This window comes from Somniosus microcephalus, chromosome 2 (genome assembly GCF_052327205.1).
Source record: "Somniosus microcephalus isolate GS21.2 chromosome 2, FLI_Smic_1.0, whole genome shotgun sequence".
Classification (NCBI taxonomy): Eukaryota; Metazoa; Chordata; class Chondrichthyes; order Squaliformes; family Somniosidae; genus Somniosus; species Somniosus microcephalus.
Window position 1 is genome coordinate 381,560,118 of NC_140988.1, and position 22,467 is coordinate 381,582,584.

Below are 22,467 nucleotides of genomic sequence, written 5' to 3' on the forward strand. Positions count from 1 at the left end.
GGGAACTCTCACAGTTCTCTCAAAACTGCCTCTAAGAAGTTTGGCTTCCCCTTTTGTCCCCCATTAAAATCTTTTCCCCATAACTTTTAAAGGAATAAAGCCCAAGTGTGCTCAAGGCCCTAGTCCAGAGACTCTTCCAAGAACTCGCTCAAACTCCTGGCCAGAGCTCAAGAAAAACAATGTTCTCCAAAGCGTGATCCCTCGGTTACTGCCACAACTTCTCCTTTCTCTAGTTTATCATTACTCTAGTCAGTGGTCCTTGGAACTGCTTTCTTCCAAGCTATAAAATAACCCTTCCTCTTTACTCTTCTTCCTCCAAAATCAAAACTCACTATCTCCATGTACTTAACTTTCCCAGGACCTCAAAATGTTACCTCTCTCAAGTTTGCCTTTCTCCTTCGCTCTTCAGACTTTTAAAGCCCAAGCTTGGTGTTACCTATCACAAGTTCCTCAATTGCCTCATCTCGAACTCTTTCCAACCTTGGTGTTGTCCAGCACTATGGGCCCTGACCCTTCACCTTGGTTTCTCAATGTGCATGGGCACATCATGCTACTCCTCAGGAAAATAGTGGGTGCATGCTTCCACTCAACAAAGAGTAACAGCCGCGAATCAGCACCCTGCTTCTCTTTGGGAACCAGGTGGTGCATAAGAACATGAGAAATAGAAGCAGGAATACGCCATACGGCCCTCTGAGCCTGCTCCGCCATTCAATAAGATCATGAACTTTACTTTCCCGTCCTATCCCCATATCCCTTCATTCCCAAAAATCTAGCGATCTCACGCTTGAACATACTCAACGACTCAGCATCCACAGCCCTCTGGGGTAGAGAATTCCAAAGATTCACAACCCTCTGAGTGAAGAAATTTCTTCTCATCTCGTCTTACATGGCCAGCACCTTATCCTGAGACTTTGTCCCCTAGTTCTAGACTCTCCAGCCGGGGGAAAGAGCCTCCCAGCATCGAAGATATAAGGTGCCTCAAGATACTTCCCTTACATGGATGTGTGTTGGAAATAATGTGGCTGATGGCATTTCAAACCCATCTCACCTTTGTTGCGTTTCTGTTTGCATAGTTCACACAGGCGTTGTGACTCTGGTTCAACCACTGTAAGGAATAAAAACAAACCATCACTGCATCCAAATTCTCAATCAAGGGGCTGAACAACAATCCAAGGGCAGCCCGTTACTGATCAAGAAGCAATCTTAGTTCCACTAATGGATTAGTGGGTGAATACAGACCAGCAGGTTTCAGGCTCGATAACTGATCCCCGCTGAGCTAGTTCATATTAGTCCATGTGACAACTGGCCGCAGCATATCTTGACAAAGAAAGAACATTAAAAAAAATCAGCCTAGGTTTTCGCTCGATTCTTATCCAATGACCCCTTACACATGAAATGACAACAGCATTAGGATCGGCTGTGTTCTCCCCATGGTGGGAAAGCCTGCCAACTCGGAATGCCCAAGTTTACATAAGAAGAATAGCCATTTGGGTATTTTGTTGAAGGACCAGTGACCTCCAAGCGCCCGTGGAACTGCACCCCAAGAGTCAGCACCTTCGCGGGGAGGGGGGATGCCTTTTGTAAGCAAAGACAAAGAACATGGATTGCATCTGCCAATTGGGTTACATCCTCGAAGAATTCCAATGGATTAGTTAGGCGTGACCTGCATTTCATAAACCACGTTGGTTTGGATTTATTGCCCTTACTAGTTAATTGCTTCCTTTCTAATGGACTCGAAATGTTTTTCCTACTTTAGATGTCAGGCTAATAGTCCTATCATTGTTTTGACCTCTTCTCAACTAGACCATTGGAATCTCAAGTATTTTCAATCATCTGTTCTTAAGTTCCATAAGAAGTGCAAACTTCTAGCTATAGCTTGGCCTCTCCCCATATCACATTTTATTCGCTATTTTTGGATGCATTCCATCTGGTTTGCCTCATGAATATTCAGCGGCTCTGAGGTTTATTCTTAATCTTTTCATTGCTGACCTCTGTTCTCTCCCACAACAGGGTTCCACGTCCTACCTCTCCAACCAACGCAGAAGGCACACCTCACTGAAAGTTCCTGTGAACTAGATGTAGCATTCCTGCCACACTCCTTCAACTCTTCCATCTTATCTACTCCCCCTCACCCCGAGGCCAATGACTAGACTTCCATGGGCACTTGTGTTCTCTCACTGTCACAGCTTTAACCCGGTCTTGGATATTTTCTAATCTTTCTACTACTACAAATCTGAAACATTATATTTTTGTTGTATGCTACTTTTAACACACTATTTACCTACTTACAAAATTGTAATATAGGAACAGGAGTAGCCCCATTCAGCCCCTCGATCCTGTTCCACCCTTCAGTTAGATCATGGCTGACCTATATCTTAACTCCATTTACCCGCCTTGCTTCCGTAACCCTTACCTAACAAAAATCTATCAATCTCAGTTTTGAAATGTTCAGACTCCCCAGCCTCAACAGCATTCTGGGGCTGAATTCCAGATTTCCACTGCCCCTTGTGTGAAGAAGTGCTTCCTGACATCACCCCTGAACGGCCTGGCTCTAATTTTAAGGTTATGCCCCTTGTTCTGAACACTCCCACCAGAGGAAATAGTTTCTCTCCATCTATCCCATCGACTCCTTTAATCATCACAAACACCTCAATTAGATCACCCCTTAATCTACTGTACTCAATTTTCAGTCAATCGTAATATTGGACGTGAACTGTGAAAATCACCCAGCGTCCGCTATAGTTCATTCTTCCAAAACCTAGGTTTTCTCAGGAGGGGGCATTTTTTAAGACTTGTATAGAGGAAATAGGAATGTACAGGAGTGGGAGGATCATCACGGCACATCCCAGTGTAAAACTGAAGTGAAATCCAAGTGCTTACAGGTCTGTCACTGATGGTGGGGTGAGATTTGAGGTGATGGGTTGAGATTTGAGGTGATGGGTTAAGTGTCACACAAGAACCATTTCATACGTTAAAACGGATTGGGTTAAACATCCACTCCCTCCACCACCGGCGTACCGTGGATGTTGCAGATGCAGTATTGGTAGCAGTGACCACCGCAGTCATTGTGGAGACGAAGTCCCGTCTTCACACTGAGGACACCCTCCATCGTGTTGTGTGGCGCTACCACCGTGCTAGAAGGGATAGAGTCAGAGCAGATCTAGCAACTCAAAACTGGGCATCTATGAGGTGCTGTGGGCCATCAGCAGCAGCAGAATTGTATTCCACCACAATCTGTAACCCCAGGGCCTGGCATATACCTCACTCTACCATTTCCATCAAGCCAGGGAAGCTGCAACACAGGACTACATGCATGCTAAAAAGCAGAAGCACCATACTATAGACAGGGCTAAGCGATCCCACAATCAACAGATCACATCAAAGCTCTGCAGTCCTGCCACATCCAGTTGTGAATGGTGGTGGACGATTAAACAACTAATGGGGGGGGAGGAGGCTCCATGAATATCCCCATCTCAATGATGGTGGAGCCCAGCACTTGAGTGCAAAAGACAAAGCTGAAGCGTTTTCAACCATCTTCAGCCAGAAGTGCCAAGTGGATGATCCATATCGGCCTCCTCCAGAGGTCCCCCCCGTCACAGAAGCCAGTCTTTAGCCAATTTGATTTACTCCACATGATATCAAGAAACGTCTCAGTGCACTGGTTACAGCAAAGGCTATGGGCCCGGATAACATCCCGGCTGTTGTGCTGAAGACTTGTGCTCCAGAACTAGCCGCGCCTCGACAGCTACAACACTGGCATCTATCTGACAATGTGGAAAACTGCCCAGGTATGTGCTGCATACAAAAAGCAGGACAAATCCAACCCGGCCAATTACCGCCCCATCAGTCTACTCTCAATCATCAGCAAAGTGATGGAAGGTGTCATCGACAGTGCTATCAAGCGGCACTTACTCACCAATAACCTGCTCACCGATGCCCAGTTTGGGTTCCGCCAAGACCACTCGGCCCCCGACCTCATTACAGCCTTGGTCCAAACATGGACAAAGGAGCTGATTTCCAGAGGTGAGGTGAGGTGAGGCGAGAGTGACTGTCAAATGCTGCCTTGATGTCAAGGGCAGAGTGTGGCATCAAGGAGCCCTAGTAAAACTGAAGTCAATGGGAATCGGGAGGGGGGGTGGGGGGGAGAAACTCCCCACTGGCTGGAGTCATACCTAGCACAAAGGAAGATGGTTGTGGTGGTTGAAAGTCAATCATCATAGCCCCAGGACATTGCTGCAGGAGTTCCTCAGGACAGTGTCCTAGGCCCAACTATCTTCAGCTGCTTCATCAATGACCTTCCCTCCAACGTAAGCTCAGAAATGGGGATGTTCGCTGATGACTGTACAGTGTTCAGTGCCATTCACAACTCCTCAGATAATGAAGCAGTCCATGCCCACATGCAACAACACCTGAACAACGTTCAGGCTTGCGCTGATAAGTGGCAGGTAACATTTGCGGCACAGAAGTGCCAGGCAATGACTATCTCCAACAAGCGAGAGTCTAACCACCGCCGCTTGACATTCAACAGCATTACCACCGCCAAAGCCCTCACCATCAACATCCTGGGGGGTCACCATTGACCAGAAACTTAACTGGACCAGCCACATAAATACTGTGGCTACAAGAGCAGGTCAGATGCTAGGTATTCTGCGGTGAGTGTCTCACCTCCTGATTCCACAAAGCCTTTCTACCAACTACAAGGCACAAGTAAGGAGTGTGATGGAATACTCTCCACTTGCCTGGATGAGTGCAGCTCCAACAACACTCAAGAAGCTCGACACCATCCAGGACAAAGCAGCCCACTTGATTGGCAAAACATTCACTCCCTCCACCACCGGCGTACTATGGCTGCAGTGTGTACCATCTACAAGATGCACTGCAGCAACTCGCCAAGGCTTCTTCGGTAGCACCTCCCAAACCCACGACCTCTTCTACCTAGATGGACAAGGGCAGCAGGCACATGGGAACACCACCACCTCCAAGTTCCCCTCCAAGTCACACACCATCCTGACTTAGAAGTAAATCGCCGATCCTTCATCATCGCTGGGTGAAAATCCCAGAACTCCCTACCTTCACCACACGGACTGCAGCGGTTCAAGAAAGCGGCTCACCACCACCTTCAAGGGCAATCAGGGATGGGCAATAAATGCTGGCATTGCCAGCGACGCCCACATCCCATAATTTTTTTTTTTTTTAAAAGACTGATGGGGCGGTAATTGGCCGGGTTGGATTAGTCCTGCTTTTTGTGGACAGGACATAGCTGGGCAGTTTTCCACATTGTCGGGTAGATGCCAGTGTAATAACTGTACTGGAACAGCTTGGCTAGAGGAGCGGCTAGTTCTGGAGCACAAGTCTTCAGCACGATAGCGGGATGTTGTCGGGGCCCATAGCCTTTGCTTTATCCAGTGCGCTCGACCATTTCTTGATATCACGTGGAGTGAATCGAATTGGCTGAAGACTGGCTTCTGTGATGGCGGGAGCCTCAGGAGGAGGCTGATATGGATCATCCACTTGGCACTTCTGGCTGAAGATGGTTGCAAACGCTACAGCCTTGTCTTTTGCACTCGCGTGATAGGCTCCACCATCATTGAGGATGGGAATATTCATGGAGCCTCCTCCTCCCGTTAGTTGTTTAATGGTCCACCACCATTCACAACTGGATGTGGCAGGACTGTAGAGTTTGATCTGATCCGTTGATTGTGGGATCGCTTACCCTGTCTATAGCACGCTGATTCCGCTTTTTAGCATGCATGTAGTCCTGTGTTGCAGCTTCCCCAGGTTGGAATCTTATTTTTAGGTACGCCTCCTGGCATGCTCTTCTACACTCCTTATTGAACCAGCGTTGGTCCCCTAGCTTGATGGTAATGGTAGAGTGAGGGATATGCCGGGCCATGAGGTTACAGATTTTGGTGGAATACAATTCTGCTGCTGCTAATGGCCCACAACGCCTCATGGATGCCCAGTTTTGAGCTGCTAGATCTGTTCTGAATCTATCCCATTTAGCACGGTGGTAGTGCCACACAACACGATGGGAGGGTGTCCTCAGTGTGAAGGTGGGACTTCGTCTCCACAATGACTGTGCGGTGGTCACTGCTACCAATACTGTCATGGACAGATGCATCTGCAACAGGTAGATTGGTGAGGACGGGGGCAGTATGTTTTTCCCCTCGTGTTGGTTCTCTCACCACCTGTCGCAGGCCCAGATTGGCAGTTATGTCCTTCAGGACTCTTGGTGATGGACATTGAAGTCCCCCACCCAGAGTACATTCTGTGCCCTTGCTACTCTCAGTGCTTCTTCCAATTGGTGTTCAACATGGAGGAGTACTGATTCATCAGCTGAGGGAGGGTGGTAGGTGGTAATCAGCAGGAGGTTTCCTTGTCCATGTTTGACCTGATGCCATGAGACTTCGTTTGGTCCGGAGTCAATGTTGAGGGCTACCAGGGCCACTCCTTCTCGACTGTATACCACTGTGCCGCCACCCCTGGTGGGTCTGTCCTGCCGGTGGGACAGGACATACCCAGGGATGGTGATGGAGGAGTTCGGGACATTAGCTGAAAGGTATGATTCTGTGAGTATGACTATGTCAGGCTGTTGCTGGACTAGTCTGTGGGACAGCTCTCCAATTTTGGCACAAGTCCCCAGATGTTGGAGAGGAGGACTTTGCAGGTTCGACTGGGCCGGGTGTGCCGTTGCCCTGTCCATATCCGATGCCGGGTGGTCCGTCCGGTTTCATTCTTATTATGTTTCGAAGCGGTTAGTTACAACTGAGTGGCTCACTGGGCCATTTTAGAGGGCAGTTAAGAGTCAACCACATTGCTGTGGGTCTGGAATCACATATAGGCCAGACCAGGTAAGGACGGCAGATTTCCTTCCCTAAAGGGCATTAGTGAACCAGATGGGTATTTATGACAATCTGAAAGTTTTGTTACCATTACTGATACTAGCTTTTTATTCCAGATTTATTTAATTAACTGAATTTAAATTCCCCAGCTGCCATGGTGGGATTTGTACTCGCGTTTCTGCATCATTAGTCCAGGCCTCTGGATTACTAGCCCAGTGACATTACCACTACGCTCCCGTTCCCCTTTAGTTGGAGGGGTCAAGAGAGGTGGTGGTGAGGGTAGAATCACAGAATCACAGAAACCCCACAGTGCAGATAGAGGCCATTTCGGCCCATCGAGTCTGCACCGACACATATCCCACCCGATTCCCGTAAACCCTACACCAACACAAATCCCACCCTATCCCTGTAACCCCACGTATTTAATCCCCCTAACACTAAGGGTCAATTTATCATAGCCAATCAACCTAACCCGCACATCTTTGGACTGTGGGAGGAAACCGGAGCACCCGGAGGAAACCCACGCAAACACGGGGAGAATGTGCAAACTCCACACAGACAGTCACCCGAGGCCGGATTCGAACCCGGGTCCCTGGTGCTGTGAGGCAACAGTGCTGGTGTCATCAGCATATATGTGGAAACTAACGCTGTGTTTCTGGATGATGTCGCCGAGGAGCAGCATGTAGATGAGAAATAGGTGGGGGGCCAAGGATAGATCCTTGGGGGATCACCAGAGGTAAAGGTGCGGGAGCGGGAAGAGAAGCCGTTGCAAGTGATTTTCTGGCTTCGATCAGATAGATAAGAATGGAAGCAGGTGAGTGCAGTCCCACCCAGCTGGACGACAGTGGAGAGGCATTGGAGGAGGATGAAGTGGTCAACCGTGTCAAAGGCTGCAGACAGTGGGTTTCCAATTTATTTCAGTTGTGACACTATGAGGAGATGCCAAGCAAAACCAGGCTCTTTCCCAATGGGCAGAGGAACAAAACCACCCTCTGTCGTCTTCTTCCCCTCCCCGATAATCAGATGTAGCCCCAGATTGCACGGGACAAAATCCTGACCGTGGAAAAAAAAGTTACTACAGATAAAATGCAAAGGTAACAGAACAGTAAAAAAAAAACAGAAAAGCAATTTTACAACCGAGCATAAAATACCTTTGGGCTCCTTCAGTAATCGTTGTGTACCAGTAGATGTCACTGATGTCACTTATTGCAATGTTGCTTTTAAAACACACTAGACATCCAGTAACATTAAACAGGTAGTGTGTCTAGTTTTTTTTGAGGAACCCAGGTGAAGGGTCAAGGCTGAACAGGCAGAAGTGAATGTGAAGACGGGGTACCTACATTGACCAACTTTTTCTGTTTACAGATGCTGTCAGATCTGTTGTGTTTTTCCACCATTTGGCGTTTAAAAAAAAATTCAGATCTGTACTTTACTTTTTGTTATTGTTGAGTGGGTTACAGAAGACAAGACATTGCAGGAGGAAGGGAAGACTGATGAATGTAGGGAGTTCCACAGCCTTGAAGTCCTGGGGAAGAATGAGCGAAGAGCAGGACAGGAGTGTCCACGTTAGGTAAGGGTGTTAAGAGTTAACGAATCAAGGCAGGTAAATGGAGGTAAGGTACAGATCAGCTATGATCTAATTGAATGGTGGAACAGGCCCAAGGGGCTGTCTGGTCTATATCTCTGCCTATGTGTCTTCGTGGGCCACTTAAAGCCTCAGGAGTCACATATAAATGTCAATCCCTGTTCCCGGTAGTTTACAGATACCTGCCGGTGCTGACACCAACGGATCTTGACGTTCTGGTTTAGGATTTCTCCACCAATGAGGTGACAGCGCTACGAACAGGTCTTTCGAACCTGCAGGCCCACAAAATTCAAGCAGGACATAGGAACAGGAGGAGGCCATTTAGCTGCTCGAGCCTGTTCTGTCATTTAATGAGATCACGGCTGATCTGCGACCTAACTCCATATACCCGCCTTTGCCCTGTATCCCTGAATACCTTTGGTTAACAAAAATCTATCAATCTCAGATTTAAAATTAACAATTGATCTAGCATCAATTGCTGTTTGTGAAAGAGAGTTCCAAACTTCTATCACCCTTTGCGTGTAGACGTGTTTCCTAATTTCACTCCTGAAAGGTCTGGCTCTAATTTTTAGACTGTGCCCCCTAGTCCTCGACTTCCCAACCAGCGGAAATAGTTTCTCTCTATCTACCTTATCAGATCCCCTTATCTTCAATATCTTGAAAACTTTGATCAAATCACCCCTTAGCCTACTAAATTCCAGGGAATACAACCCTAGTTTGTGTAATCTCTCCTCGTAACTGGAGTCCGGGTATCATTCTGGTAAACCTACACTGCACTCCCTCCCAGGCCAACATATCCTTCCTAAGGTGTGGTGCCCAGAACTGCTCACAGTGCTCCAGGACAAACCGGAGAACAAGAAATATTCGTGCAAATAAGACGGAGTTGTAAGGGCTCGTGGCCCATAGCTTAAACACCCAAGAGTGAGAAATAGTGCAATGAAACTTAATTTTGGCACAGTTAGGATATTAGGAGGAGTGTGTAGAGCTTGGGAATTACATAGAATATACAGCACAGAAACAGGCCATTCGGCCCAACTAAGCTGTGCTGGTGTTTAATGAGTCTCCTCCCATTCCATCTACCTCCTCTCAGCCTTTCAGCATATCGTTCTATTCCCTTTTCTCTTGTGTACTCGTCTAGTTTCCTTTTGAACGCATCAAAGCTATTTGCCTCAACCACTCTCCAAGTAAAGAAATTTCTCATTTCCTTATTGGATTTATTAGTAACAAGAGAAAAGTTTAGAGAAGTATTGACCATACTAGCATGAGAGAGAGAGAGAGAGAGAGAGAGAGAGAGAGAGAAGGAAGGTTGTGGCAGAGTGGTTGGAAGCTCAGAGACAGGAGAAAGATTGGCCACAAGCAGCTTATTCGTCCCTCTGAAAAGCATGCTCTGCACACATTGGTTTATTCCAGGTTGCATCAGTGCCAAGCCAGTAATCCTTACCTGCCAGAAAACAGTCGTTGCCAACGTCTGCTGGGGGAGGAGAAGGCCAACCACCTACACAGAGAGCATGGACACGGATTAGACTGCGAACCACACTTCGGCTTGTTCAAACAATAAACACCAGGTACGGGCCAATAGAACAAAGCAACACATCAGAGCTTAAAGTTTGCCTGTAAAACAACTTATGCATTGCAAGCACAGCACTTTGAGATGTTTCTGAGAGATGGGATAAAGTTCTGTATGAACACAAGTCTTGTGTCTTTATCCCGCTCCTGCTCGCCGACATACATTGGCTCCCAGTCCACCAACGCCTCAAATTTGACATTTTCAAGCTCGTGTTCCAATCCCCTCCCCATCTCCGTAACCTCCTCTCTCGGAGAACTCTACGTACTTCCAGCTCTGACCTCTTTCAAGTCCCCCCGCCCTTCCCCCCACCAATGGTGGCCGAGCCTTCAGCCGCCTAGGCCCGAAGCTCTGAAATCCCCAGCCCAAACCTCCACCTCTCTCTCCTCCTTCTCCTTAAAAACCCACCTCTGACCAAGCTTTTAGTCGCCTCTCCTAATATCTCCTTCTCTGGCCTTGGGATGTTTTCCTGCATTAAAGGCGCTATATAAAATGCAAGTTGTTGCTGATAATGGCACAATATATACCCAACTATAGAGATAGTAAGAACATCAACTGTAAGCACTGGCTTTTCAGCAATTTCACTGGTTTTATTAAACTTTTCAAGTGGGAGGCCAGACAACAACAGCAACTTGAATTTATATAGTGCTTTTAACGTAGAAAAATGTCCCATGGCACTTCACATGGGTGCAATCAGACAACAATGTCCGCTGAGCCAAAGAAGATGATATTAGGAGGGGTGACCAGATGCTTGGCCAAAGGGGTGGGTTTTAAGGAGGATCTTACAGCAGGATAGGGAGGTGGAGAAGCAGAGGGGTTTAGAGAGGGAGTTCCACAGCTCAGGGCCTCGGTAGCCGAAGGCATGGCTGCCAATGGTGGGGCGAAGGGAGGGAGCGATGCACAAGAGGCCAGAGATGGAGAAATGCACATTTGAGGGAAGGGTCGGACTGTTCGATAAGGTTACAGAGATAGGATGGTCAAGGCTATAAAAGGCATTTAAGTACAAGGATGAGAATTTTAAATTAGGCGCATTGGACTGGGAGCTAATATTGGTCAGCAAGGCTAGGAGCGATGGGCGAGTGGGACTTGGCGCAGGATAGGATAGGCGCAGCAGAATTTTGGATGAGCTGACGTTTACAGAGTGTAGAGGATGGGAGGCCAGCCAGTGGAGCATTGGAATAGTGAAGTCTGAAGGGGAGAAGTTCAGCAGATGTGCTGAGGCAGGGGTGGAGGCGGGAGATATTAGAGAGCTGGAAGTTGGCGGTCTTTGTGATGGAAGGGATATCGAGTCGGAAGCTCAGCCCGGGATCGAATAGGGTACCAAGGTTGCAAACAGCCTGGTTCAACCCGAGACAGTGGCCAGGGAGGGGGAGGGAAGTGGTGTAAAGAGTACAGAGTTTGTGGCGGGGGCCGAAGACTGTGGCTTCAGTCTTCAGTCCTTAACTGGTGGAAATTGTAGCCGATCCAAGCAGTCTGAAAACACAGAGGCAGTAGGAGGGTCGAGAGAGACGGCGGGGAAGTAGAGCTGTGGAAGCTCACCCAATGTCTCCGGTTGATGTCGCCAAGAAGCAGCATGTAGATGAGGATGAGGAAGAGGAGGGGGGGCCAAGGTAACAGTGAGGGTAGGAAGTGATGCCATTGCTGTAGATGTTCTAGTGACGACTGGATAGGTAAGAGTGGAACTAAGCATGGGCAGTCCCCCTCACCTAGGCAATGGAGGAGGATGGTGTGGTCGACCATGACAAAGGTTGCAGAGAGATTAAGGAGGATGAGGAGGCAAAATGTGCACAGTCTCGGAAGATGTAATTTGTGACTTTGCTTCGGGCTGTTTTAGTTGTGGTAGAGGCAGAAATCTGATGAGAGATTCAAACATGGAGTTACAGTAAAGAGGGGCATGGATTTGGAAGGAGACAACAAGTTCACAAAATTTATAGAGGAAAGGGAGGTTGGAGGGAGTGGTAGTTTGCAAGAGCAGAGGGGACGAGAGTGAGTTTCATGCAGGAAGAGGATGATAATGGCGGTTTTGAAAGGGGAGGGGGACAGTGTCTGAGGAAAGCAAATCATTTAAAATGTCAGCTAGCATAGGAGCCAGGAAGCGATGTTGGCTTCCAGTTTACTGGGAATGGGTCAAGGGAGCAAGAGGTGGATTTCATGGACGAGTTGAGCTTGGAGGCGACATGTGGGGAGATAAGAGAGAAACTAGATCAGGGCTAGAGCGAGGGGGAGCCTGGAGTCGGTTTGGCTTGGTGTGCAAGGGGAAAGAGGGGAAGCAGAAGAGATAGCTGAACGGATGGTCTCAATCTTGGCGACAAAGAAATCAATGAGCACCTTGCACCTGTTGGAGGTGAGGGTGGAGGCGAGAGAGCTTTAAAGGAGACGGTTTGTAGTGGGGAAAAGAAACCAGGGTTTCATAGAATGGTTACAGCACAGAAGGAGGCCATTCAGCCCGTCGAGCCCGTGCCGGCTCTCTGCAAGAGCACTTCAGCTAGTCCCACTCCCCCGCCCTTTCCCCATAGTCTTGCAAAATCTTTTCCTTCAGGTACTTATCCAACTCCCTTTTGAAAGCAGTGATTGAATCTGCCTCCACCACCCTTTCAGGCGGTGCATTCCAGATCATAACCACTCGCTGCGTGAAAAAGATTTTCCTCAGGTCGCCTTTGGATCTTTTGCCAATCACCTTAAACCTGTGTCCTCTGGTTCTCGACCCTTCCGCCAATGGGGACAGTTTCTCTCTATCTACTCTGTCTAGACCCATCTGCATCATCTTTGCATAAATATGCGTGTATTTTAAAAGGTAATTTGGTTGCGATCATCAGTGAGGCAGGCAATGTCCCTGTGGTGCTCACCAGTCACGCATCTCAAGAATGATGGCTCAAATAATGCCATGCAGCATGCATCATCAATTGCAGCTTTTATAAGGCATGCACTGGTGGCAAAAGGTAGGGGAGGGAAGCCGTCACTGGGATCTCATTGACTTGGTATTATATCAAGGGATTTAAACAAGATACAAGCCTATAGATACTCACAATTGGGGTCCCAAAAGGAATATAACCTGCAAGAAAGAGATAGTCAGGCATTAAAACATTTTTCATTATCAGTTCCACGTCCTAGCTTTGCGCTTTTCCCCCTTTTAGATTCTTCCCTACCCTTCAGGTTCTCAACTCCAAGCTTATGAATTAAACCAGGAGGGCAGGGTCATCTGAACCACAAACTTTTTCTCCCAGTCACAAACCTGCCGACAGGACAGTTGCTGTACTTTTCCCGCCCATACAGAGAGCGCCGCACTGACATGCAGTGATCTGACTATGCAGGTAGGCTGCTGCATCACCTGAGCCGGAAAGCAATGTTGTATTCGAAAGTTACCGGATCCCCAACTTTTACACCCCGGATTTTGATTTATTGCTGTGCTCATTTCCCCACATCCTGTCCAGGAGGTGTGGACCTCTTGCTGCGATACAGTTCCGTGGGCATTGCAGCTCACCTGACTGACCATTGTTCAGGTGTGAGAATGTCCACAGGCTCTGTTCCACCACTGAAGGGCATCAGCAAAGCACAGTCCTGACCTCACCAGACATCAGCCATGTTAATTAACATAGCTTGCATTATACTAGCACTCGTGGCAATGTTCAGCTGCTAATGTCACAAACAGTTATTTCTAGGCTCAATATGTGACTGCTCCATGTAAATTCATTGTTGTTTCTTTTTTTTTAAATTCATTCTTGGGATGTGGGCGTCACTGGCAAGGCCAGCATTTATTGCCCATCCCTAATTGCCCTAGAGAAGGTGGTGGTGAGCCGCCTTCTTGAACCACCGCTGTCCATGTGGTGAAGTTACTCCCACAGTGCTGTTAGGGAGGGAGTTCCAGGATTTTGACCCAGCGACAATGAAGGAATGGCGATATACTTCTAAGTCAAGATGGTATGTAACTTGGAGTGCAACTTGCAGGTTCCCATGCGCTTGCTGCCCTTGTCCTTCTAGGTGGTAGAGGTCGGGGTTTGGGAGGAGCTGTCGAAGAAGCCTTGGCGAGTTGCTGCAGTGCATCTTGTAGATGGTACACACTGCAGCCACGGTACGCCGGTGGTGGAGGGAGTGAATGTTTAAGGTGGTGGATGGGGTGGTTTTTCCTGGATGATGTTGAGCTTCTTGAGTGTTGTTGGAGCTGCACTCATCCAGGCAAGTGGAGAGTATTCCATCACACTCCTGACTTGTGCCTTGTAGATGGTGGAAAGGCTTTGGGGAGTCAGGAGGTGAGACAGTCGCCTCAGAATATCCAGCTTCTGACCTGCCCTTGCAGTCACAGTAGTTATGTTTCTGGTCAATGGAGACCCTCACAATGTTGATGGTGGGGGATTTGACAATGGTAATGCCACTGAATGTCATGGGGAGATGGTTAGACTCCCTCTTGTTGGAGATGGTAAATGTAATGAGCTCCAATGCACTTTTATACTGAAATATCCCACTGGGTGCATTAGGAACCGAAGTCCAACCCACTCTAACTAGCACTTGGTATAAACTGGTACCCTGGCTGCCTTGAGTTGTCACAAGAGGTGCCACAACTCTGAGCTGGGTGATCTGTGTCTGAGAGGAAACCCATGCTACCAGGATAATACTTAGCTCCGTAGCAGGAGCAGGTGTAACCTGCCCTTAATTTACTTAATAACAATGTCTCAGTGCTGTTGAACCTTCAGCAATGAGGGATGTTGAGCAACAATAATTTATATTTATGTAGCGCCTTTAACGTAGTAAAATGTCCCAAGGCGTCACAGGAGCGTTATCTAACAAAATTTGACAGCGAGCCGCATAAGGAGATATTAGGGCAGATGAGCAAAAGCTGGGTCAAAGAGGGAGGTTTGAAGGAGCGTCTGAAAGGAGGAAGGAGAGGGGGAGAGGTTTAGGAGGGAATTCCAGAGCTTAGGGCCTTGGCAGCAGAAGGCACGGCCGCCATAGAAACATAGAAAAATAGGAGCAGGAGTAGGCCATTCGAGCCCGCTCCGCTATTCGGCCCTTCGAGCCTGATCCTCTATCACAATACCATATTCCCGCTCTCTCCCCATGCCCCTTGATGCCTTTTGTGTCTAGAAATCTATCTATCGCCTTCTTAAATATATTCAGTGACTTGGCCTCCACAGCCTTCTGTGGTAGAGAATTCCACAGGTTCACCACCCTTGAGTGAAGAAATTTCTCCTCATCTCAGTCCTAAATGTCATACCCCGTATCCTGAGACTGTGACCCCTCGTTCTCGACCCCCCAGCCAGGGGAAACATCCTCCCTGCATCCAGTCTGTCTAGCCCTGTCAGAATTTTATATGTTTCAATGAGATCCCCTCTCATTCTTCTAAACTCTAGTGAATACAGGCCGAGGCGACCCAATCTCTCCTCATACGACGATCCTGCCATCCCAGGAATCAGTCTGGTGAACCTTCGCTGCACTCCCTCTATGGCAAGTATATCCTTTCTTGGGTAAGGAGACCAAAACTGCTCACAGTACTCCAGGTGTGGTCTCACCAAGGCCCTGTATAACTGTAGCAAGACATCCTTGATCCTGCACTCAAATCCTCTTGCAATGAAGGCCAACATACCATTTGCCTTCCTAACTGCTTGCTGCACCTGCATGTTTGCTTTCAGTGACTGGTGTACAAGGACACCCAGGTCCCTTTGTATATCAGCATTTCCCAATCTATCACAATTTAAATAATACTCTACCTTTCTGATTTTCTGACCGAAGTGGATAACTTCACATTTATCCACATTATACTGCATCTGCCAGGTATTTGCCCACTCACTCAACTTGTCTAAATCACCTTGAAGCCTCTTTGCATCCTCCTCACAACTCACAATCCCACCTAGTTTCGTGTCATCAGCAAACTTGGAAATATTACATTTGGTTCCCTCATCCAAATCTTTGATATATATTGTGAATAGCTGGGGCCCAAGCACTGATCCCTGCGGCACCCCACTAGTCACCGCCTGCCACCCTGAAAAAGACCCATTTATTGCTACTCTCTGCCAATGGTGGAGGAATGAAAATCGGTCCCGGATGCTGCATATCGGCAGCAGCAGGACAACAGAAAGTCACTCGTACAAACCAGTCATCAGATCCTTAGTACGATTAAGGGGAACGGTAGCGTAGTGGTAATGTCACTGGGCTAGTAATCCAATTATCCAGAGACGTGAGTTCAAATCCCACCACGGCAGCTGCGGAATTTAAATTACCATTATCAGTAACGGTAACCATTGGATTGTCGTAAAAACCTTCCTTCAGGGAAGGCAATCTGCCGTCCTTACCCGGTCTGGCCTATATGTGACTCCAGACCCACAGCAACGTGGTTGCCTCTTAACTGCAACGGCCTAGCAAGCCACAAAACAAAATAATAAAATGAAACCGGACGGACCACATTGACATCGAGACCGGCTACGGACATGACACCAGCCCAGTCAACCCTGCAAAGTCCTCCTCCCCAACATCTGGGGACTTGTGTCAAAATTGGGAGAGCTGTCCCACAGACTAGTCAAGCAACAGCCTGACACAGTCATACTCACAGAATCATACCTTTCAGCTAATGTCCCAGACTCCTCCATCACCATCCCTGGGTATGTCCTGTCCCACCGGCAGGACGACCGTCCATGGATGGTGGCAGCACAGTGGAAAACAGTCGGGAAGGTGTGGCCCTGGGAGTCCTCAACATTGACTCCGGACACCATGATGTCTCGCGTCTTCAGGTCAAGCATGGGCAAGGAAACCGGCTGATTACCACCTACCGCCCTCCCTCAGCTGATGAATCAGTACTCCTCCATGTTTAACACTAATTGGAAGAAGCACAGAGTAGCAAGGGCACAGAATGTACTCTGGGTGGGGGACTTCAATGTCCATCACCAAGAGTGGCTCGGTAGCACCACTACTGACCGAGCTGGCAGAGTCCTGAAGGATAAAACTGCCAGACTGAGCCTGCGACAGGTGATGAGAGAACCAACACGAGGGAAAAACCTACTTGACCTCGACCTCACCAATCTACCTGTCGCAGAGGCATCTGTCCACGACAGTATTGGTAGCAGTGACCACCGCACAGACTGAGGACACCCTCCATCGTGTTGTCTGGCACTACCACCGTGCTAAATGGGATAGATTCAGAACAGATCTAGCAGCTCAAAACTGGACATCCATGAGGCACTGTGGGCCATCAGCAGCAGCAGAATTGTATTCCACCACAATCTGTAACCTCATGGGCCAGCATATCCCTCACTCTACCATTACCATCAAGCCAGGGAACCAACCTTGGTTCAATAAGGAGTGTACAGCAGCAGCACCAGACGTACCTAAAAATGAGGTGCCAACCTGGGGAAACTGCAACGCAGGACTACATACATGCTGAAAAGCGGAAGCAGCATGCTATAGACAGGGCTAAGCGATCCCACAATCAATGGATCAGATCAAAGCTCTGCAGTCCTGCCACATCCAGTCGTGAATGGTGGTGGACCATTAAACAACTAACGGGAGGAGGAGGCCTCAATGACGGTGGAGCCCAGCACGTGAGTGCAAAAGACAAGCCTGAAGCGTTTGCAACCATCTTTAGCCAGAAGTGCCGAGTGGTGATCCATATCGGCCTCCTCCTGAGGTCCCCACCATCACAGAAGCCAGTCTTCAGCCAATTCGATTCACTCCACGTGATATCAAGAAACGGCTGAGAGCATTGGGTACAGCAAAGGTTATGGGCCCCGACAACATCCCGGCTATTGTGCTGAAGACTTGTGCTCCAGAACTAGCCCTGCCTCTAGCCAAGCTGTTCCAGTACAGCTACAACAATAGCATCTACCCGAAAATGTGGAAAACTGCCCAGGTATGTCCCGTCAACAAATGCAGGACAAATCTAACCCGGCCAATTACCGCCCCATCAGTCTACTCGCAATCATCAGCAAAGTGATGGAAGGTGTCATCAATAGTGCTATCAAGCGGCACTTACTCACCAATAACCTGCTCACTGATGCCCAGTTTGGGTTCCACCAAGACCACTCGGCTCCCGACCTCATTACAGCCTTGGTCCAAACATGGACAAAGGAGGTGAGAGTGACTGCCCTTGACATCAAGGCAGCATTTGACCGAGTGTGGCATCAAGGAGCCCTAGTAAAACTGAAGTCAATGGGAATCAGGGGGAAACGCTCCACTGGCTGGAGTCATACCTAGCACAAAGGAAGATGGTTGTGGTGGTTGAAGGTCAATCATCACAGCCCCAGGACATCACTGCAGGAGTTCCTCAGGGCAGTGTCCTAGGCCCAAATATCTTCAGCTGCTTTGTCAATGACCTTCCCTCCATCATAAGGTCAGAAATGGGGATGTTCGCTGATGATTGCACAATGTTCAGTGCCATTCACAACTCCTCAGATAATGAAGCAGTCCATGCCCGCATGCAACAAGACCTGGATGACGTTCAAGCTTGGGCTGATAAGTGGCAGGTAACATTCGTACCACAGAAGTGCCAGGCAATGACTATCTCCAACAAGCGAGAGTCTAACCACCGCCCCTTGCCATTCAATGGTATTACCATCACCGAATCCCCCACCATCAACATCCTGGGGGTCACCATTGACCAGAAACTTAACTGGACCAGCCACATAAATACTGTGACAACAAGAGAAGGTCAGAGGCTGGGTATTCTGCGGCGAGTGTCTCACCTCCCGACTCCCCAAAGCCTTTCCACCATCTACAAGGCACAAGTAAGGAGTGTGATGGAATACTCTCCACTTGCCTGGATGAGTGCAGCTCCAATAACACTCGAAGCTCGACACCATCCAGGACAAAGCAGCCAGCTTGATTGGCACCCCATCCACCACCTTAAACATTCACTCCCTCCACCACCGGCGTACCGTGGCTGCAGTGTGTACCATCTACAAGATGCACTGCAGCAACTCGCCAAGGCTTCTTCGGCAGCACCTCCCAAACCCACGACCATTTCCACCTAGAAGGACAAGGGCAGCAGTACCATGGGAACACCACCACCTCCAAGTTCCCCTCCAAGTCACACACCATCCTGACTTGGAAATATATCGCCGATCCTTCATCGTCGCTGGGTCAAAATCCTGGAACTCCCTCCCTAACAGCGCAGTGGGAGCACCTTCACCACTCGGACTGCAGCGGTTCAAGGCGGCTCACCACCACCTTCTCAAGGGCAATTTGGGTTGGGCAATAAATGCTGGCCTTGCCAGCGATGCCCACATCCCATAAACGAATATAAAAAAACTATGTTTCTTTATCCCCAATTGGTGCCGTAGTGTGACTGGCAGTGCCTGGTTTGGTGTGATTGGATTTTTTAGGTTTACTGTGCCTGTCTGTTTTGTCCTGAATAACTCCTGAAAACTAGTCCTTATGCATATACATCCTGAACTCGGAGCAATTTAGAAAGCTGCTGTACCACATTCTGTAATATGCATCAGTCATTACACACAGTATCTAAATCTTAAACAGAAGTTCCGACAGACCTTTGAATTAACAATGCAGATGTTCTATTTTCCAGATATTAATTGCATGCCTAGGCCCCAAGCTTTGTAATTCTCTCCCTTAACCACACCACCTCTCTCATCTCCGCTAAAACACTCCTTAAAACCTACCTCTGTGAGCAAGCCCTGTCAAATATCTCATATAGCTCAGAGTCAAATGTTGTTTGATAACGCTCCAGTGAACTGGCTTAGGACGTTTCAACACGTGAAAGGAGACAGTAACTCTAGGGGTCAGTGTGTGTGTTAAAGGAGACAGTAACTCTAGGGGTCAGTGTGTGTGTTAAAGGAGACAGTAACTCTAGGGTCAGTGTGTGTGTTAAAGGAGACAGTAACTCTAGGGTCAGTGCGTGTGTTAAAGGAGACAGTAACTCTAGGGTCAGTGCGTGTGTTAAAGGAGACAGTAACTCTAGGGTCAGTGCGTGTGTTAAAGGAGACAGTAACTCTAGGGTCAGTGTGTGTGTTAAAGGAGACAGTAACTCTAGGGGTCAGTGTGTGTGTTAAAGGAGACAGTAACTCTAGGGTCAGTGTGCGTGTTAAAGGAGACAGTAACTCTAGGGGTCAGTGTGTGTGTTAAAGGAGACAGTAACTCTAGGGGTCAGTGCGTGTGTTAAAGGAGGCAGTAACTCTAGGGTCAGTGTGTGTGTTAAAGGAGACAGTAACTCTAGGGTCAGTGTGCGTGTTAAAGGAGACAGTAACTCTAGGGTCAGTGCGTGTGTTAAAGGAGACAGTAACTCTAGGGGTCAGTGTGTGTGTTAAAGGAGACAGTAACTCTAGGGTCAGTGCGTGTGTTAAAGGAGACAGTAACTCTAGGGTCAGTGTGTGTGTTAAAGGAGACAGTAACTCTAGGGGTCAGTGTGTGTGTTAAAGGAGACAGTAACTCTAGGGGTCAGTGTGTGTGTTAAAGGAGACAGTAACTCTAGGGTCAGTGTGTGTGTTAAAGGAGACAGTAACTCTAGGGTCAGTGTATGTGTTAAAGGAGACAGTAACGCTAGGGTCAGTGCGTGTGTTAAAGGAGACAGTAACTCTAGGGTCAGTGTGTGTGTTAAAGGGGACAGTAACTCTAGGGTCAGTGCGTGTGTTAAAGGAGACAGTAACTCTAGGGTTAGTGTGTGTGTTAAAGGAGACAGTAACTCTAGGGGTCAGTGTGTGTGTTAAAGGAGACAGTAACTCTAGGGTCAGTGTGCGTGTTAAAGGAGACAGTAACTCTAGGGTCAGTGTGCGTGTTAAAGGAGACAGTAACTCTAGGGGTCAGTGTGTGTGTTAAAGGAGACAGTAACTCTAGGGTCAGTGTGTGTGTTAAAGGAGACAGTAACTCTAGGGTCAGTGTGTGTGTTAAAGGAGACAGTAGCTCTAGGGTCAGTGTGTGTGTTAAAGGAGACAGTAACTCTAGGGTCAGTGTGTGTGTTAAAGGAGACAGTAACTCTAGGGTCAGTGTGTGTGTTAAAGGAGACAGTAACTCTAGGGTCAGTGCGTGTGTTAAAGGAGACAGTAACTCTAGGGTCAGTGTGTGTGTTAAAGGAGACAGTAACTCTAGGGTCAGTGCGTGTGTTAAAGGAGACAGTAACTCTCGGGTCAGTGTGTGTGTTAAAGGGGACAGTAACTCTAGGGTCAGTGTGTGTGTTAAAGGGGACAGTAACTCTAGGGTCAGTGTGTGTGTTAAAGGAGACAGTAACTCTAGGGTCAGTGTGTGTGTTAAAGGAGACAGTAACTCTAGGGTCAGTGTGTGTGTTAAAGGAGACAGTAACTCTAGGGTCAGTGTGTGTGTTAAAGGAGACAGTAACTCTAGGGTCAGTGTGTGTGTTAAAGGAGACAGTAACTCTAGGGGTCAGTGTGTGTGTTAAAGGAGACAGTAACTCTAGGGTCAGTGTGTGTGTTAAAGGAGACAGTAACTCTTGGGGTCAGTGTGTGTGTTAAAGGAGGCAGTAACTCTAGGGTCAGTGTGTGTGTTAAAGGAGACAGTAACTCTAGGGGTCAGTGTGTGTGTTAAAGGAGACAGTAACTCGAGGGTCAGTGCGTGTGTTAAAGGAGACAGTAACTCTAGGGTCAGTGGGTGTGTTAAAGGAGACAGTAACTCTAGGGTCAGTGTGTGTGTTAAAGGAGACAGTAACTCTAGGGTCAGTGCGTGTGTTAAAGGAGACAGTAACTCTAGGGTCAGTGTGTGTGTTAAAGGAGACAGTAACTCTAGGGTCAGTGCGTGTGTTAAAGGAGACAGTAACTCTAGGGTCAGTGTGTGTGTTAAAGGAGACAGTAACTCTAGGGTCAGTGCGTGTGTTAAAGGAGACAGTAACTCTAGGGTCAGTGTTTGTGTTAAAGGAGACAGTAACTCTAGGGTCGGTGCGTGTGTTAAAGGAGACAGTAACTCTAGGGTCGGTGCGTGTGTTAAAGGAGACAGTAACTCTAGGGTCAGTGTGTGTGTTAAAGGAGACAGTAACTCTAGGGTCAGTGTGTGTGTTAAAGGAGACAGTAACTCTAGGGTCAGTGCGTGTGTTAAAGGAGACAGTAACTCTAGGGTCAGTGTGTGTGTTAAAGGAGACAGTAACTCTAGGGTCAGTGCGTGTGTTAAAGGAGACAGTAACTCTAGGGTCAGTGCGTGTGTTAAAGGAGACAGTAACTCTAGGGTCAGTGCGTGTGTTAAAGGGGACAGTAACTCTAGGGTCAGTGTGTGTGTTAAAGGAGACAGTAACTCTAGGGTCAGTGTGTGTGTTAAAGGAGACAGTAACTCTAGGGTCAGTGTGTGTGTTAAAGGAGACAGTAACTCTAGGGGTCAGTGTGTGTGTTAAAGGAGACAGTAACTCTAGGGTCAGTGCGTGTGTTAAAGGAGACAGTAACTCTAGGGTCAGTGCGTGTGTTAAAGGGGACAGTAACTCTAGGGTCAGTGCGTGTGTTAAAGGAGACAGTAACTCTAGGGTCAGTGCGTGTGTTAAAGGGGACAGTAACTCTAGGGTCAGTGCGTGTGTTAAAGGAGACAGTAACTCTAGGGTCAGTGCG

The 22,467-nt window shown here is 48.1% G+C and overlaps 1 protein-coding gene across 1 annotated transcript in view; it reads right to left on the reverse strand.

Moving 5' to 3' along the window:
- LOC147123789 (sideroflexin-5-like) overlaps positions 1–22,467 on the reverse strand; it is a 262,042-nt gene that overhangs the window by 146,975 nt on the left and 92,600 nt on the right. Inside the window, exons 6-8 of the mRNA XM_085976043.1 lie at positions 13,018–13,043; positions 9,869–9,922; positions 1,049–1,105 (exon numbers count right to left, since the gene is read on the reverse strand). Coding sequence (XP_085832169.1) covers positions 1,049–1,105; positions 9,869–9,922; positions 13,018–13,043 — 137 coding nt within the window. The remainder of the gene's footprint in view (positions 1–1,048; positions 1,106–9,868; positions 9,923–13,017; positions 13,044–22,467) is intronic.